Source organism: Merops nubicus, unplaced genomic scaffold (assembly GCF_000691845.1).
Source record: "Merops nubicus isolate BGI_N331 unplaced genomic scaffold, ASM69184v1 scaffold18880, whole genome shotgun sequence".
Classification (NCBI taxonomy): Eukaryota; Metazoa; Chordata; class Aves; order Coraciiformes; family Meropidae; genus Merops; species Merops nubicus.
In genome coordinates this window covers 38795-58392 of record NW_008581071.1, presented here as the reverse complement: position 1 = coordinate 58392, position 19598 = coordinate 38795, and the positions used below count along the sequence as shown (strand labels likewise).

The following is a 19598-nucleotide window of genomic DNA, read 5'->3' as shown; positions in this document are numbered from 1 at the left end:
TGAAGTTGGTGTTGTGCTTATTCTAGAATAGCTTTGCCTGAAGAGATAATTATTGTGGCATGATCTTCTGAAGTGAATTAATCTAAATGAGGAAAAAAAACCTGCATATGCTTAATCTGGAATAATTATTTTCTTAGGAATTATTTTTACAGAGTTATTGTGGTCAGTCTCCCTGTCTAGACAAGAGTCTGGAGTTCTTAGGGCAAGAGAGGTCTTACAGTAAGGGAGTTATTATGGTAAGAGAATGAAGCTGGTTTGTTTTTTCCTGCATGTCTCCTTTTGTTCTGTTTCTTGTCGTTTTTCTTTTAGCAGGGGATGAGCAAAAGCATAGGGCTCTGCCTTCAAGATCATGGCTGTTACTCCCCAAGAGGTTTTTGTTCTGGTGAGAGGGCAGAACTTTGGCATTGAAGCTGCAGTGGTTGGAGGGCAGTCTGCTCCAGGGCTATGGAGTTGCGTTAGCTGTAGAGTATTAGTTATTTTAATGGAGACACAAGTATTCTAGTAAAATACTCTGAGAAGATACTTAGAAAATGACAGCAAGGCTTCCTAGCCCTGTTTGAAAATATTCCTAGAGTGAAGCAAGAGTGTGTGATCCTGTAATCTCACCATACTACTTGTGTAGTGGGAGGAGGCTGCCAGTTTCACTCAGAATTTGGCTTTTGATAGTTACTGCAGTGTTCTGATCTTAGCATCAGCCCCTCAGTAGGTACCTCCTAATGCTTATTTGACATCAATGTTTAGTGGAAATGAACTTTAATTGCTCTACAGACATGATTGTGAAGGGTTCGGTGAACTTTTCTTTCTTCTTTCAGGCTATAAGACCCTTTTGAAAGGTATTTCAGGGAAGTTCAACAGTGGAGAACTTGTTGCAATTATGGGTCCTTCAGGAGCTGGGAAGTCAACACTTATGAACATTCTGGCAGGTTACAGGTCAGTAGAAATGAAAATCCCAAGTAAGATAATATCACCTAGCCTGATGGCCCCTTGGAGACACAGCAGAAGAAATCTTACCGCAGTGTTTATAGAAAACAGTTATTTCACAGGTTTTGAATTAGATTCTTTATTGCTTTTATTTTTTTCTGTTTGTCCTGTTCTGGTCACTTAGGATTTATCTGTTAACAAATCTGACCCAAAAAGTGGAAGCAATTTAAAGTCCAGAACACACACCAAAAAAATCTACTTTATAGCTGTGCAACAAATCTAACTCATTGTCTTATGTTTGTGATATTTTTTTAATCACATTTTATAAGCACTTGCAAAAAATGAGCCTCTTTAGGCACCACTTTCATAATGTTTATATCTTCTTGACCAAACTGCAGTCTATGAAGTGACTGTGGTTAATCTGCCTGAATTCCCTGGTGTATGGCCATATAAAAAGTGTCTCTGTATTGTTGTTGTTAGGGCATAAGGAACAGGATAGAGAAACCTAAAAATATAACTGGAACGGCTAGATATTTTTTCACAAAGTCATATAAAGGAGCACACATTTTGGACTAACTTTGAGTAAAATTTTCAGCAACATTGCATGAAGCCTTTTATGCAAGACAACGTAATCTTGAAATAAATTCACTTCTATCCACTCTATTTGGTTTATTCCATAGTGGACAATAAATTACCTAAGGCTTCCAACCAGTCAGGCCTATGGTGGCACAAATGAAGGCAAGATTCACCCCTGGTTGTTTCCGTGGTTTGTTTCAGAGAGACGGGAATGAAAGGAGAAATCCTCATCAACGGACAGCCTCGTGACCTGCGCTCATTTCGTAAAGTCTCCTGCTACATCATGCAAGATGACATGCTCCTTCCTCATCTGACTGTCCAGGAAGCTATGATGGTGAGCTTTATTTCTTGCTGTAATTTATCTGGGTGGGAGAAAATGGAATAATCTCGTTGTATTGTGCACATGTTCTTACACCTGGTGATGCCACAAGTCATTGCCTCTATTTGATCTCACTCAGTGGAAGTGCTTGGACTTTGGTGATGCCTTGAATTCCATTTCAGGCTCATCCTTCTAGAGGTTGTCTGAACTTCTTTAGCTTTATCATTTACAATTTGTGACCAGCATTATGATTTGGAAGAAGATCTAAGGCTCTGCTCCTTGAACCTCATAGAGAATGGAACCTAAAATTCTTCATGGAATGAGTAGGGACCATGTTTTTTCTTGGGTGGTGGATGAGTAGCCTTTTCTCTCTCTTCTGATCTTCCATTTCTGACTGAAAAGTGCTATTTTGACTTGAGCATGGTCTCCGTGCTACTTCTACTCTTTTGTGCCTTTCCTTGAAAAAAAGCATTGTATAAAATCTCCTAAAGGTCTTTACAGGAAAACAACAGGAACAGAATAATCCGAAGGCATACAGGCAGCATAAATTCTTCTTACTGTTTTTCATAGCATCAGGAAGTTTACTAATTAGCATCTTAACCAACCAGTCTAGAAGTGCCTGTTGCTCAGTTTGAGAAAGGAGCCAGATTTTCTCAGCGAATGTTATCAAAATAAGACTAAGGTTGCTCATAATGTGTGCCAGCATCAATTCACAAATATGAAGGCTGGGAGAAATCACTGTAGTTTTTATGTGGCTAATTTTTTGCAAAAGCTCTTCTCTGTGAGGAAGTTTTTCTTCTCTCTTGTTTACTTGAACATTGTAGTCAGAATCCCATAGGACCACTTTTGTAGAATTTGGCCCAGATAATACTTGCTGTCTAAATTAATCAATCAAGTCTCTGACAAAAATAATTACTTAACAGTTTAATTGCTTCTAATGAGGGTTAATCATTATGTTTTGTGGAGCTGTCTCTTAGGACAGCAGATGACATCTTTCAAAAGATTATTTATTTCTGTACTCGCTCACATCCTGCAAAATGGCAGAGTTTAGTTATCCTTATGTTATGGATGAAGCACAAACAAATGGCTTCTATCATTGCTTGGGAAGTTAGTGTCTATGCAGAAAAAAACATGACTCTCCCATCTTCCTCTCGGGCTGTGTGACTTCCAGAGTGGCCTTTCTTACATGCTTTTTATTAAATGATTGAGTGATTGCTTCAGGTTATACTCAGTTACCTACTGCATGGGCATACGTCATGCTTGTGATTTGAGCACTATAGTTCATCTGAAACTTTCCTGACTGGATGGAAAGTTATTTAAGTGGTATGTTAGGCTGTTGTGCCTGAAACATTCACTGTAACCTGTTGTTGTGCTTCATACCCATTCAAAATTGAATTCCATTGTATTGTGTTCCAGGTATCTGCTCATCTGAAACTTCAAGAGAAAGATGAAGGCAGGAGAGAAATGGTATGTATACTCTCCATCAAAATAATGCCAGAGAGATCCATGAAGTGAATTCTGTAAAGCAGACTACTTTTTTATCCAACATTTAATTGCATTGGACTTGTAATAATAGAATACATCCTAACCTCAGTGTTGACAGGTATCGTTATGAGGGAATGTTTACTACAGTCTCTGTGAACGTTGCTTTCAATATGAGACTGACTAGATAATTGAAAAAGATTTATTGAATGAAATTCAGTTTCTGTAAGATTCCTTTTAATGTTCCTTAGCACCTTAGATTCTCTTACATGCATCTCTGAGGGCTCAGGCATCTTGTGTGGTGAGATAAAATCAGTCATGTCTGGCAATGGTGAGAGTAGGTCTTAATTTTTCCAAGGATTAATGAAAAACTCATCAATTCTTGTAACTGATGCAGAAATTTCTGTGCTCGTGTTTCAAAGTGTTGATCTTTATGGCTGTGCTGATGGGCATATTATTGCACTGGACAAGTTAATGAAGTTACGATTAAGATACAGACTAAAGTATTTTGAAGCTGTGGTGGGTGACCAAGGTTCAGACAAGTTGGAAATCAGGCAAAATCATGCACATATCTTTTCTAAAAGACTGGGGCTGCATTGCCAGTTTACTCTTGTATATTTGCTGCACTGTCCTGCTTCTGCGTGCAGCTGGCTCATGACTTTCCTGAGTGGGAGAAAAGTCTTGGTGTGCCTTTGCCTATGTAGACCTATAACCTAGCTGGACCTGCACTAGGAATTGTGCTTCTATCACCCATCTGATTGCCACAATTCCTCCCCGTCATTTGTTCTAACACAGGGCTGTCCTTTTAAAGAAAATAACCTCGGAGGTATGTGACCAGATGGCTTTTGAGATGTTAGCTTTGCATGAGACAGCTTTCTCAACGGAATTTGGTTACCTCAGTTATACTTTAAAGGGAGGAAATGTACTGTTTCCACACATGTATTCTGCATTTTAAAATGTCTGGGCCTGTGTATTCCTAAGAACACTCGAAGCTCAGGAGTCTGTCTGTGCTTGAGTGGAGTTACCAGAGCATGCTGAAGATGAGATGAGGAACAGTTTGGTGCTGCACAGTGTTTTTGAAAACCATGTATGCCAAGGGAAGATAATATCTGAAGCTGAACATAAACAAAAAATTACGGCACTGGTGAAAACAGATATGGTTCAAGTTGTTGAGAATCATGAAGAGTGAAACCATGGCTCAGAAAGTGTTTGGAGGTGTTTTGGCTGGCCTCAAGCTGTGTTGCAGTCTGACATAAAACAGCACCAACAAGCAGACAGTATGATCTCTCCTATACTGCCTCCTTGAGGACAAAGCCTCTGTATGTGTGGGTTATGCTGAAGGGTAATGGGGCTTATGTGATAATGTAAGATTTATTTACTTCACAAGAAAGCTGGCTGCTCCTTCTACCTTTGTTAGGGACAGATATGTTACTCTGGACAACTCTTCTAGTGGCTTAGCAACTCAGTTGTCCCAATGGTGAAAAGGGAGTTACTACTGGGTTAGGAAGCTTCCAATGTTTTTGCTGTGCCTAGTCTTGTAAAATTCAAGTTTTTGACTTTCCAGGATTTTTTGTTGTTCTTTTCCATAACTAGATGGGTGAAATTCTCATTTTGGCACATATTGAGCTCCCAGAACCATGCACTGAGGAGCCCTTCTGTGGGCAGATTAGGAAATCATGTAGGTGTCTGGAAGAAGCCACCTTGCAGTACACAACTGAAACCAAATTGTGCAGGAGGAAGGAGGAGATGAGGGGACAAAGGAGTGGGAGTGGAGCACGGACATGAGGAAGTTGTGGTCTGCTGTCTCAGGAACACGAGCAGCTTCTTGATCTTTCCTAGATACCAGTTTAATTAATTTTTCTTGTCTGATGGAGGCCTGAACCTAACTTGTTGCCCATGATAATTTCAGAGGAGTCTTGTTCTGGTAAAAGACACTTCTGACAGTAGCTGATGTGATTCTTAAGCAGAAGTTTAGAAAGGAGAAGGTCAGACTGCTCTGACCCACCTGGGAAGAATGATACCCTTTGCCTGAAACGTGAAAACTAAAGCAACTTCAAAGATAGAGCAGCCATTTTTTTTGTGGCTGTCTTTTGTTTCTGTTTATTTCCAAATTGGAACATTTGGCATTTCTTCAATCTCAGAGAATCCTGCAAAATCAGAAGGAGCTCCAGAGAGGAAAACTTAGAGGAATCAACACATATTTGGTAGCTTACAATTGCTTTGATTCTGTCAAGTACTTTTTTTTTTCAAATAAGCGAGACACTATTTTTGTAATTGGAAAATATATTTGTTTAGGAACAATTACTTTGAAAGTCTCAATTTATTTTTACTTTATTACATTAGGCCAAGCAAGTTAATTCACTTGTTCACACTGTCACTGAAATTACAAAGAGCTCTTTGAGGAAAAAGCTGTATTTGTATGCCTTTATTCCACACATAATAGGAGGGCAGTAATTTTCTGGAGAGTGTTACTGGCCTGCGCTGGACTAGATCATTCATTTTATTGTTGTAAATTGTAAGGCAAGTGTTTATCATAGGTACATTTTGTGAATGTACACACTTGTGTTAGGAAGATTACAGGTGCTTGTTTAAAACGGGTGTAAGTGAAAAATCCTCCAGTTCATGTTTCTATTTGAAAAGCTTGTGCTGCCCATGTCCTGTAGAATCCTTCCTAAGAGATAAAGGGAAGGAGGTAGTTGGGCTCTTCTCTCTGAGAGTGAGGGTTAGTGAATTTTGGGTTTTCACCCTTTTTCCCTGAGAGAAGTAGCTCCTGGAATTCAAAATCAGGACAACTGAAGGGTCAGGCCATGGTTGTCCTAACCAGTTTCTATCATGTTAGCCACCCTTTCTGGAAAATTTCATCTATCCAAGCAACTACTAAAAAAAAAATTATGGGCTCCTTTTGCTATACTTAAGTGAAGTATTTAATGTCTGGGCTTTCTTTTGACCTTTTAAGTGGTAGATTTTTTTAATCACATGAGCAGTGCAGCTTCACTCATTTTTATGTCCGTGTTTTTACTGATGTCAAAGAAGTATTTTCTTTATATAGAACTACCAGGCCAGGTCTACAATCACTGGAACAGAAAAATTCATAGCAGCTGGGATTGTTCTCCTTTTGCTCTAAAGACCCTGGGACAAGCTGTGCCCTTCCTGAGGCTGTGCCTTGAGGAAATCCCAAACATCTGAGCATACATGTGACTACTGAATTACTTCTGAGGAGAATGGAAGGACTTAAAATCAGTGACCTCACTTCAAAGAGTAGACTGTGAAGAACAGATGAGATAAGAGGTCACTGCGTTATAGAAACCAGTGATTTGTATTACACAGTTCTTCATTTGCTTGTAAATACAACGTAGAAGTTCTGTTGAAGGAAGCTTCTTGGCTTCACTGTGTAATAACTCCTCACAGGCTGCAAGGCTCTTCTGGTATCAGTGCTATATCCAAGGAGTGCTATGAAAGAACTGATTTCCACTTCACGTTCACAGGCATGGCTTCCTTACTGAGACAAGTTCCGTAGGACAAGTAAAATTTGGGTCATATTGACAGACTGTTAACCCCCTCAATCTAATAAATGCTACATTAGAAAGGCTTTGGTGTGTGAATGGTGAAACAAAAGCATGAGACAGTTTACATTCTCCGTGAAAATCAGTAAAGAGGCTTTTCTTTTGTGCTAATAAGTACACATGCCACATTGTTGTGTTTCCTCTAGGTAAAGGAAATATTGACAGCCCTTGGTTTGCTGACATGTGCCAATACGAGGACTGGGAGTCTTTCTGGAGGCCAGAGGAAGCGTCTTGCCATTGCTTTGGAGCTGGTGAACAATCCTCCTGTCATGTTTTTTGATGAACCAACCAGGTACTTCAACACCAAAAATTAAAAATAGACAAATATTGCTTTATATAGTAGAAGAGGGCTGCAAAAAGTTTATTCACCTCTAAGACCCCGGAAAGGATTGTTTTGTGTTGCCTGTAAGTACTGAATAAGGCCATGAGAAGTAATTTAATTTGGGTACTTAGTGCCTTGGGTCCCTGCTGTAGCCACTGGACCGTGGGACTACTTAAGGGATTCTTAAGGGAGACACAGACTGAGACAGGAAACAAGAGGGAGAGGAAAATGTTTTCAGATTGTGGCATGTTCTGTTTCAGGCAAAGATAGCTTGAGTATAAGCATTTTAAAGTGTGACTTTTAAAAATGAATGTAGCATATATAGAATCAAATTCAGTGATCAGTCTAAGATGAGGCTGGGAGAGCTATGAATACGTATCTGTTCATTAAAGTTGGGAGCCTTTAAATCTGCAGTCCTAAAATGTAGAAGTCTCTTAAGGCAGCTTTGAGAATACTCTTATTTTTCATTCTCGGGCATGCTTCCAACATAATTAAAAGAATTATGGAGAAATACAAGCATAAGGTCGGCATATGATAAAATTAAACTGCTACAGAAAAAGATGTATAAAAGGGTAATAGTGAGAGACCAATGTAGCAAATATATGTGCTAGTTTTGAGGGATGCCTATGGACCTGTGGATGACAAAGTTCTTTCTTTCTATTTAGTGGCTTGGATAGTGCATCATGCTTTCAGGTTGTCTCTCTGATGAAGGCGTTAGCCCAGGGTGGCAGGTCCATCATCTGCACGATTCACCAACCCAGTGCTAAACTGTTTGAGTTGTTTGATCAGGTATTATTCTCAAACTCTTTCTCTGTATGTGTGGTTTATGTAGGTTATACTTTCAAGCCTACATTCCTTAAGTAAAAACATTAATAATGCTACTTTATGGTTCCAAATCAAATAAAGAAAGAAAATAAGAGAAAAATGTACTTTTTGATTATGTCTTTTTTCTTCTTCTCTTTTTTAAAGAATCTGGCTGGTATGTTTGTGAAGTCGTGATTATTCCACTTGTGATTTTCATGCCTTCACCCACCACTGCTCCTGGGCACACAGTTGTCAGTAAAGCAGAGTAATTTAAGAGCAAGAGAGCTTTAGTGCCAATGTCTGCAGCATTGCTAATACACGTTCTTAGGCCAGCTACACAGCTGTAAATTCAGAACAGTTTGTTCATGTGAAAGAATAATAATTGAAATTAAGTCATTTGAAGATCTTTTCTCCAACCTAACACCAGGATGTATACTTAGGTTAGGTTTAAATTTAATTTAATCTTGTTAGGAGATCTAAATTAGACCTGTGAGAGCTAAGAGAAAACCTACTACACCACAGGTGAGCAAGCTCTTGCAGATTGCTGGTCTGGCAAGGAGGTTTATTTAAAGTCAGTAGTGTATCTACAAATAAGAATAATCAAGCTGTTTCCCATTGCTGTGCTTTTCCACTTCTCCTGCCATTCCTGCATTCACCAGTCTTGTCTCCCAGCCCAAAATATCCATAATGTGTAGAAATTAGATGACTTGGCTCTACACTTCTTTGCCTATTTTCAGCAAATGTCTAAGACTGGAATTAGCCTGTTTCTGGGTTAATGTACTTTAAGTTGTGGAGGGAACATTTATAGAATTCGGACCTTAAGCATTTCATTTTCCATTAGTTATAATTCCATGCAAAGGTAGTTCTCAGTGGTGACCAATCTTCGCAAGATGTTCTCCCCAAAGGGACAAGAAGAGATCACTAGGATTCATGGATTGTTGTCATACAGATAGCAGGTTCAAATATTTTGATACTTTTTTTACATTTTTCTTTTTTTTTTCCTTCCCCACTCCTTTCCTTGCTTTGTTTTCCAGCTCTATGTTTTAAGTCAAGGTCAGTGCATTTACCGTGGGAAGGTATTAAACCTAGTTCCTTACTTGAGAGATTTGGGTTTGAATTGCCCAACCTACCACAATCCAGCAGATTTTGGTAAGGACAACTTGAAGAGTTTATTTCAATTTATTTTGTATTTCATTAGCATCTTCGGGGTAATGGGAACCATGGTGTGTTTCATACTTCTGTACGTATATACATATGCGTGTGTGTATGTACGTGTACCAAAATTCAAAATAAAATTATTCAGATTTTTTTCTAAGTTAGATTGCCATCTAGTGGTAAAATTTAGTGACTGTTTCTCTCTGGTGGAAGTCCACTTCCAGGAAACTAAAGATAAAACATATTCCTCAGTGTTGCATAGTAATTAATCTTAGTGGCTTTTCCAAGTGGCTCCATTATGCTGTTTTTTGTCTTGTACAATGCCACTGTGGTATTTTACAGCTAATAGCATTGAGGGATTTTTCATTGTTGTTTCCTGATTCTGAAGGGGCAGTAAGGACCACAGAAATAGACTTTTGTCATTTTTCATTACGAAGACTATTCATGGCCTTTCCTCTAAATGATTCATTCATCTTCCAGGATTAAGAGAACTCTCTGAAGATTTATCGAAAGATCCATTTAATTATGTCTGTATACATATGAATTTGCATGTGGTACTCTAGAGCCCGTTCTAGACCAGATTCCTGTTTCTGTCAATGCTACAGAATCAAGGGGATCTAATAATAAGGCTTGTAACTGGTCATTAATGTAAACCAGTAACTTCCCTTCTGTGTTCTGTAGTTATGGAAGTAGCATCTGGTGAATATGGAGACCAGAATGGCCGGCTGGTGAGGGCAGTACGGGAGAGGATATGTGACACAGACTACAAGAGAGATGTTGCTGGTGAGAATGAGCTGAATCCCTTCCTCTGGCACCGGCCTTCTGAAGAGGTATTTTGTATATCACAGCTAATGCACGTGGCTTGAGGCTGGCAGGGGAAGGAAGGGAATTTAGATCCTCGGTCAATGGAGGAGGTTTCTAGGCACATTCAGCTGATGAGAGTGGCGTTTGTGAATGAAAACTAAGCAAGATACTGAAAAGAAAGAAGTTTATTCTTTTATGTGTTTCCGCAGGATTCCTCCTCCACAGAAGGCTGCCACAGCTTCTCTGCCAGCTGCCTAACCCAGTTCTGTATCCTCTTCAAAAGAACTTTTCTCACCATCATGAGGGATTCGGTAAGACTGCCTTATAATAACTTTTGTAGCCAAAAGGTCTATTCAGTTGTTTGTGAGGTAGTGTAATATGCCTTAAAGGTTCTATCCAACAGCCCATGCATAAAGAATATCACAGAATTTCAAACAAAGGAGACTGATCTTTCAGTCTTGCTATTAACTGTACTGTGAACAACAGTTTTCTTCAGAGGAACTCAGAATCTGGCCTAAAAACATGAAGCTTAAATCCTCTCTGTGCTGGCAGGTCCTTTATACAGTTATTTATACTACTGAAAAGTGAGCGAGAAGTTTTACTGGTCTCTCACAAAACTAGTTTTTCCAGAAAAATGAGGGTAGCAGAGATAATAATTTCAGTGTGATGTGAGGTTAGTACTTAATGTCTTTATTTTTGCAACAGAAAATAGACAAATTTTTTGCTTCTCTGCTAAGTGAACATTTCTGGTTTTATACATTTAATATCAAAATGAAGTAAGCATCATAATGAAACTCCAGGACATTGTCAGACAGTAAGATTTCAAGTTGCAGCATCTGGAGTTTCTGCCTGTGCTTATAGGAAGAAATTTTCTGTACTGTAATAGCCACTGTTTGACACTAGGAAGCTTGTTACAGTGTTTCCCTTAACTGAAGCCCAGTTTGTCAATAGGAAGTGAACGTTTCTAGATAAGTTCTTCTGGACATAACTACTCCTTATCTGCAGTCTGTATATCTGATTTCAGTCATATGGCCATTGTTTTTGAGCCCTGATATCCTGATCAGAAATACTGCTCTTTCCTTGCTGGTAGGTCCTGACGCACTTGCGTATCACTTCACACATTGGCATTGGGCTGCTCATCGGCTTGCTCTACTTGGGCATTGGCAATGAAGCTAAGAAGGTCCTCAGCAACTCTGGCTTCCTCTTTTTTTCCATGTTGTTTCTTATGTTTGCTGCACTCATGCCAACTGTCCTTACATGTGAGTACCTGTCATGCTGCTACATGAATGGACAAGGAGGTTATAGTAAGCTGGGAGGGTCTTCTAATGTATCTGTTCCATGTGAGAAAAGATTTGACTTGTGCATCTACTTTGAAGACAGGTGTGGGGATAAGTCTTGCACTCACTAAACTGCTGTGTGGAGGCAAACAGAGAGAGACTTGCCCAGTGGCACGTCTCTCTCCTCAGTTTTGCCACTGTTTCTCAGCTCAGACAGTTCTGTTACAGTACTGGACTGGAATTTCTGTTATGCCAGTGCATCTCAACCATGTCATGAGCTTGTGGTTGGTCTTAGGGGGGATGTAATAATTTCTTTAGGACTTCTCAGTCATGACTCCTGCATAAGGTCAGTATATTTAAGTGGTGGCAGAAGAAAACTGCTGCAGTATGGACTGCTTGAGACTTCCTCTGAGAGTGCTGTTACTTTGAATTCCCTGTTGGACCAAAAGGAATAACCAGATTCTTTAAATTTTGACACCACTTTTAATTCAAAAACCCTCTTAAAGGGAGGTTCAGATCATCTGAGTAGATTGGTACATAGTCTAAACAGTGAGCAACTGTGAGAGCTGACCTCTTTAATTTCCTTACAAATCATGGAAACAATTGCTGGTCTCTCAAAGGCCTCAGAGTACCAGTCCCCCGTGGGACTGAGCAATTTGGAATTAGACATGGGTAAACAATGTTATCGTGTGCAACAAGATTGCACATTGACGGCCTAATTTACTAGTTTGTGTCCTCTGTAGTTCCTCTGGAGATGGGAGTCTTTCTCAGAGAGCATCTGAACTACTGGTACAGCCTGAAAGCCTACTATCTCGCCAAAACCATGGCTGATGTTCCTTTTCAGGTATGTGCTCTACTTTTGAATAAAACAAGAACCATTTAAGTTCCTGGCAACTCCATTTGCCAAGAAAATTAGTACTTGTATTTTACCCATCTGAATAGTGGAGAAACTGTTCATATGTGTGTACTGAAGCTTCAGGTCCAGATCAGAAGCACCCTAAGAGTGGACTTCACAAAACCTGAGACCTGACCCAATATTTATTTTGTCAACACATGACCATCTTTGCTTTATAGCAGAAAAGGAATTGAAAAAGGCTGTGAGTGGGATCTGTTTAATGCCCAAGTATTAAGATAGGTATTACAGTCCATGGCAGATGTGTTCAGCTGTGCCTGGGAGCAGTGGATTAACTAGAACTTCCCAATGCTTTTATCTTACTCAGAGTTAGCAGTGATTGTTTGGCTTTGATGGACTTAACGCCAAGCGTATCTCCTTGCAGATCATGTTTCCTGTGGCTTACTGCAGCATTGTGTACTGGATGACTTCACAGCCGTCCGATGCGCTCCGATTTGTCCTCTTCGCAGCCTTGGGAACCATGACATCCCTGGTGGCTCAGTCACTGGGGCTTCTCATAGGTGCAGCCTCTACGTCCCTCCAGGTACCAGTGATGTGTTGTGGCCTCATACAAACCTCGCTGTCACCTAACACTCACTCTTCACTATGTCCCCAAGATGTTAGTTGAGAGATGGCAGGCAAAAAGTTGTCTTGGTCTGAGAAAGCTACTTAACGCTTCACACTAGCATCAACTTAAACAGCATATACATGCACTGGCTGTGAGGCTCTGAAGTCCTCTCCCCTTCTGAACAGGGCTATGCCTGCCCCTGCTTAAGTTGTCACTTGCTACGCATCCCAGACTGAACAGGTCCCAGAAACTACAGGACTTACGCATTTCTATGCATTTACAAAGTGCAAGTAGGCCATGAGGATCAGTAGCTTCTGAGGGAGTTCTTCCATACACATACAAAAAGGTTGCAGGAGGCAAGGTAGGAAGAGGCTTACCCAGAAACTAAGCTTCTGCAGAGGGAGGGAGAGGAGCAGCTCTTGGCATGACTGTCACACTGGAGGCTTGCCATATAACTCCATTGTGCTTTCTGGCAGGAGATATGCTGAGGTGACCATTACGCAGCAGAACTGTTTTGTGATGCTTGTGGTAACATGATATTGACATTAATATCAAGATTTCTGCAGTAGAAGCCTTGATTCCCTCTCTGTGCCAGCCTGTGGAGACCAGCATAGCCCTGTTGTTGTGAACCCTGTGCTTCTGCTCTCCCTAGAGATACCTATATGGCCATTTGCCCTGGAGGGGATGTAGAGAGGGTGGCTGGAGCTGTGTCGAGAACTGTCTTCCCCACCAAAACCACCCAGCTGGAGATGTTTTTTTATCCTCTTCACAACATTATAGGACCAGTTGAAGCTGCTGTTCATGTCTGGTTAATGAGGAAGGAGGTCTGTGTCCTCAGTGGGAAGTGAGTGAGAAAGGATAGTATTTAGAAAGAGGGGTTTCATACCCTGAGAAGCAAGAGAATTGCAGTGCCCATCTTGTTCTGTAAATTTCTTGGTGGATTCAATTCCTTTAAAAAATAGCTCCCAGCACAGCAGTGGCATCAACTAGTAGGAAGATTTAGGAAAAGAAGAGGGCCCCTTTTCTTCCACTAGCAGCATCTAACCTCCCCCTCAGAAGAAATCTTGTAAAAAAAAAGTTCGTAATTTCTTATTATTTAATACTGTGATAATTTTGGGGAGTAGCATTATAAGGAGCACTTGGATGGCTTGCTCCCCACTGCCTAAAGAGTAAGTTTGTACTTCCAGTTTGGGTTTGGCACAGAACAGAGGATATGCCATGAGGAAAATCTGCTCTTTTAAAGGTTGATTTCCTCACTGGAGATCAGGACATCAGGCGAAAGGGCAAGTCAATTTTTTTTTTTCTCTGTCTGCCTGACAAGAGGCTGTCTATTCCTTCTCTTCACAGGTGGCTACTTTTGTGGGCCCAGTTACTGCCATCCCAGTGCTTCTGTTCTCTGGGTTTTTTGTCAGCTTTGATACCATCCCAACGTACCTCCAGTGGATGTCTTACATTTCCTATGTCAGGTACTGCTAGGGAGGCCATTAACCTCCCATCTGGAAATGCTGTTTGTTTGCTTTTGCTTGTTTGGTGGGTTATTTTGGGTGCCAAAGAGGCTATGTTCACAGCACAGTCTTTTAGACTATAGATGTACATATGATGTATACCACATGATTTCATTGCATTTTATGTTGTACATGATGTGAAATAAATAGGAGCATTCAGTACAGATTGTTGACCAGAAGTCCATGTCAGTCTCCTAGAATTCAGTGGGATTGTGCAGCATGCAGATTTTCCTGGATTTTGCAATAGTGGATTTCTGAAATATTAGGGGCCATGTACCCAATTGAGAAATTGATGCCAGCACCTTATTTTGGAAGAAAATGTTGCATAAATCACTCTGTTTCCTAGGTAGACTTAGAATCATAGAATCATAGAATTGTTTAGGTTGGAAAAGACCTTTAAGATCATCAAGTCCAACCACTATCAGCAGCATTGCCAACTCCACCACTAAACCATGTCCCTAAGTGCCATTTCTGCATGTCTTTAAAATACCTCCAGAGGGATGATGACTCAACTGCTTCCCTGGGCAGTCTGTTCCAATGCTTGGCAACCCTTCTGGTGAAGAAATTTTTCCTAATGTCCAATCTAAGTCTCCCCTGGCACAACTTGTGGCCATTTCCTCTTGTCCTATCACTTGTTACCTGGGAAAAGAGACCAACCCCCGTCTCACTAGAACCTCCTTTCAGGGAGCTGTAGAGAGTGAGAAGGTCTCCCCTGAGACTCCAGGCTAAACAACCCCAGTTCTCTCAACCACTTCTCATGAGACTTGTTCTCTAGACCCTTCATCAGCTTTGTTGCCCTTCTCTGGACCTGCTCCAGCACCTCAATGTCTTTCTTATAGTGAGGGGTCCAAAACTGAACCCGGTATTCAAGGTGTGGCCTCACCAGTGCTGAGTACAGGGGGCTGATCACTTCTGTAGTCCTGCTGGCCACACAATTTCTGATACGAGCCAGGATGCCATTGGACCTCTTGGTCACCTGGGCACACTACTGGCTCATGTTCAGGTGGCGGTTGACCAACACCTCATGTTCAGGTGGCAGTTTACCAACACCCCTACCCCCTCCCACCCCACCCCCCCAGTCCTTTTTGGCCAGGCAGCTTTCCAGCCACTCCTCCCTAGGCCTGTTGCATTGCATGGGGTTGTTGTGACCCAAGCGGAGGACCTGGGACTTGGACTTGTTGAACTTCATGCAGTTGGCCTTGGCCATCAGTCCAGGCCATCAATCCAGCCTGTCCTGATCCCTCTGGAGAGCCATCGTACCCTGAGGCAGATCTTCATCCTCAAGAACTGTTGGATAAGGACCTGTTTTGAAGTTCTGTGATAGCGCTGCCACAAGAGGCATGGTATTTGTGTCCTCTGCAAACCTGTGTTTTAAGGATGATAGACACCTGACATCCTGTCTCTGTCTGAGACAGCTGTCTTAAGATGTGATGATGGCCATTGGGAAACCTCTGGAGGCTGGCATGGAGGAGTGGTTTAAACTAGGTGTTTAAATGTTTATAGCTGAAATTAGGTGAATTTTCCCATTCTGTCCCCCTTTTCCCCACCCTTCCCAAGCTGCACTGTTACCAAACTAAAAAGAAAACCCAAGCTAAAATACACTGTCATTTGGCAAGTGAGGTCTTACACAGAGACCTATCAAAGATTTAGAGACCACACCCCATGAATTAGTAGCTAGAATTAAAGATAAGCCTTTAAGTGGTTGTCTAGCTCGTGTGGGGTCTCCTGAAGCTGGAAGGAGCTGTCATACGCATGGGGTCCATGATGGTGTATCTGCTCACAAAGTCAAATGCTCAGTGCACCCAGTGCAGTGTTAGCAGCACTATAGCACATGGAAGGACAGACAAGAGACATTCTGTCTGGATTGATGCCCATTTTAATATATTTCTGACTTCAAACCATAATTGTATCCCTGGTACTTGTTTAGAAAACACTGAATTAATGATGTTGCTTTTAAAAGGGGAATTTCTGAAAGTGACCTGAAATTAGTCTATCTATTTTAACATTTTTCTTTGGAGAAATACATTAACTGGAAGCAGTTAAAGGCAAAACTTTTGTCTTTGTTCAGTCTTACGTAAAGTGCCAGTGATATGTCATTTGCTGGATTGTAACAGGGATATAACTTGCCCTGAGACACGTGTCAGAAGGGTACTGAACCCCTCAGTGTTTCAGCTGAGCTCTCATAAGGATTATATCACTGGTGGAGTACTTCTAACCAGATCACCAGGACTTTTCGGTGTAATCCATCCTTCTCCTTTCCAGGTATGGGTTCGAAGGCGTCATTCTCTCCATCTATGGACTGGATCGAGAAGATCTGCATTGTGACAAAGATGACACTTGCCATTTTCAAAAATCAGAGGCCATTCTGAGAGAACTGGATGTAGAAAATGCCAAACTTTACCTGGACTTCATTGTTCTTGGAATTTTCTTCTTCTCTCTGCGCCTAATTGCCTATTTCGTTCTCAGATACAAAATCCGAGCAGAGAGATAAAGGACAACCAGCTAAAACAATGCAGTAGGAAGACCTTTAGACATGCAGTAGAGGGCACTTGACATTGTCTCACTGTGGCAGGCCGGTCTCCAGTGCCCAGCTAGATGCTGTCATGACCTAGCCCATAGAGAACCACAATGGGGTAGCGGACATATAGTGTTAAGCCAATCAGTCCAGTTGGGTCGGGTCATGTTTTCATTACACTTTCTAGCTTTAACTAGGAAGAAGAAATAGAAGGGAATTTTACACCACAAGAAAATCAGTACCAAGGCAGTGTAACTAATAAAAAAGCCTGGCTGCAGGGACTTTCCTTATGAAAACCAATTTTGTGATAAGGTCACCAGGACCTTACTAGTCCTGGGAGCCAGAATAGTATAATGTCATCTATAGTTGACAAGTTAATGAGATGCAAAATGGGGGAATGCAAAGAAAATAGAATTCTCTCATCTTTTTAAATTCAGAGTTTCATCTTTGCAATTTTCTATGTATTATTTTGCAGTTCTTTTCCACAGAATTACCCTTTCTGGCCAAAAGTCTGTAAATGTATTAGTTAATAAGGTAAAGATATCTTTTTTCATACAGATAATTTTTTAAAACAAACCTGAAGTGATTCAAGTAATTATTTTTGTTTCAGTCTAAATTTAGAATTCTGGTGCTTTACTTGTCGAGCTGGTCTCTTATCTGAAAACTGTAATGATAGGAAGAAAAGGCTCTTCTGAGTCTGCACTAAACCTGTGGTCCATATTTGAAAGCACCTATAGATATAGCACAGGCAGTCGGACATGTTCAAGGTGTCACTGAATGACTGAAAAATGTTCTTTTGCAGTGTCTTTTAAATCCTCAATATCTGTGATATTTAAAATAACAACTTTGCTCGTTATCTGTTTGATCTACCTCCTGCAAATGAAAAGATCAAAGCACTCCAAGGCTTATTTTTTTCTTAAATTGTGAAAGCAGAATCTATTCCTAAAGCCGGAGCGATTGTTGAAGCCCAGTGGAGTGCACTCCATAGCTCAGAGCTTGGGATATTGTGTTAAAGCACTTGTGACTGCCTCATACAGCAGTGTTCATTCTATCTGCAACACACTATGTGTAGAACTCTCCTCGGAATACACAGATGATCTTGTAATACTGCAGGTCTAGTTATGCCAAACAATTCTGTTTTGATCCTGAAGTCTATAGGCACAGCATGGGAATTAATAGGTAATCGATCTAAACACCAGTGAAACCATCAAAACAAGCATGCATTTGGTTTGCTTATCCCACCTTGTAAACTTGTCAGGGGGAGTTCCAGTTCGAAGTTGATGTGAATTTTGTCACTGAGTTTCAGGGGTTTGGATTTTCAACCCAAAATGAAATTGTGGAGCCCATAGTCACGTTGGACACCTTGGTGAACCTCTGTGCAAATTCTGTTACCTTCTGCCATTACTGTGTGTTTACCTTAGTGTCAGAGAGCCCCTGAGTCAGACCTACAAATTCTATAAATGCATTATTCCCATCAGGATGCTGAAGTCTGGTAGATTGGAAGCAGCTCAATGTCAACAAACCATGCAGGAGCTCAGCAGCTCATGACAGTAGAGTAGATGAAGAGAGACCATGTGCATCTGCTGGCCACCTGCAGTCACAATTCACAGACTGTTTGGAAGACTCCATGGCTACATCTATACTAGTAAACTAAATAGTGCCAGGGCCAGCTCTGTCAGCTCTCAGACAACTGGGGCTGATAGGGATGGTCCCTGTACTGTACTAAGTTTAGAGAGAGCCCAAATGTTGTCTGGAAAAGCTCTGGTTGTGCTGGGCTGCAGCTCTGCCATTTAGCAGTGAGGGCAATTGTTTCCTAGCTTTCCTTACCAGCAGAGACATAGTCTGTGTGTATCTGTTTATTCCAGGATGCTTGGATTAAGCCTGTCTTGTAAAAGACTTGTGAGTCAAGCCTATGCTTTTTAGGAGGGCTAGCTGATATGGCTGTCAGATAGAAAAAATTAAGAGTTTTGGCTATTCTAAATAATCCTCACAACTATGAACAGTTTTTAAATAAATGGCAAGCTGAAATCCCTTGGCACAAATATGTCTTGATTATTTCAAGACTTTGAAAATTATTACAGGTGGTTCAAATGCTGTTTGCAAGCAGACAAAAGACTAGATTTCCCAAATTGCTCTTTTGTGGCACACTGCTGGTCCAGCTGTAGGCTAGCAGAGCATGTAAGAGTGTGACATCCATGGCATTAAATACCTTCAGGGTTCGTGTTTTGTGTTTACCAACACCATTTACCACATTGAAAATCCATTGTTGTGTACCAAACGAAACACCTTGGCTGACATTTCAACATGATGTTAACTTAGATGAAGGCAGTGCTGTCTTCTCCCACCTAGACCAGTTTAGCAGTGTCAGTTCCTTGGATGCTGCCTTGTTATCTGTGGTTATTCCTCTGTTTGTAGTCTTTCTTATTTTACCTCTTTAGTCTAACATGTCCTCCTGTACTGTAACTTTGTACTGTATTATGCTAGCCAAAAATCTGTTCCTCCACGGGTGTTCCTAAGAAAATGCGTGCTCTAGAATATTTTTTTTGTCCCTGCTTTTTTTGTTAGATATGCTTTTTCCCAGCCATCTGCTTGCAGCATTTAGCTGAAAGTTACTATTCTAAGGAACATTTTCAGACTGTCATATCCCAGTAAAGAATTACATTACTTATCTTGAAACTCAGTGCTACCCGTAAGTAAGATAATCACTCTTTTCCTCCAGAATTAGCTCATGATAACTCTTTTCTCACTACTGTGGGACAAAAGTATTTAAAGTCCATCCCAATCATGTTTTCATATACTGCAGAGATTTTTAAGATGGTCCAGCTTGTGTTTTTTTATATCCATGTGGAAATAAATTCTAACAGGCTGGTAAAAAATGCATTCCCAGGTGAATGG

The 19598-nt window shown here is 40.8% G+C and overlaps 1 protein-coding gene across 1 annotated transcript; it reads left to right on the top strand.

Annotated features, from left to right (window-relative positions):
• Positions 1-812: 812 nt before the first annotated feature.
• ABCG1 (ATP-binding cassette, sub-family G (WHITE), member 1) lies at positions 813-17139 on the top strand (the record flags this gene model as incomplete). Its single annotated transcript, XM_008948634.1, has 13 exons — positions 813-930; positions 1699-1831; positions 3233-3283; positions 7008-7153; positions 7849-7972; positions 9022-9136; positions 9824-9972; positions 10156-10257; positions 11037-11205; positions 11967-12067; positions 12501-12659; positions 14031-14149; positions 16451-17139. Coding segments are annotated over 13 exons (1715 nt in total), but the record flags the coding sequence as incomplete, so codon positions are not given.
• Between the last annotated feature and the right edge of the window lie 2459 nt (positions 17140-19598).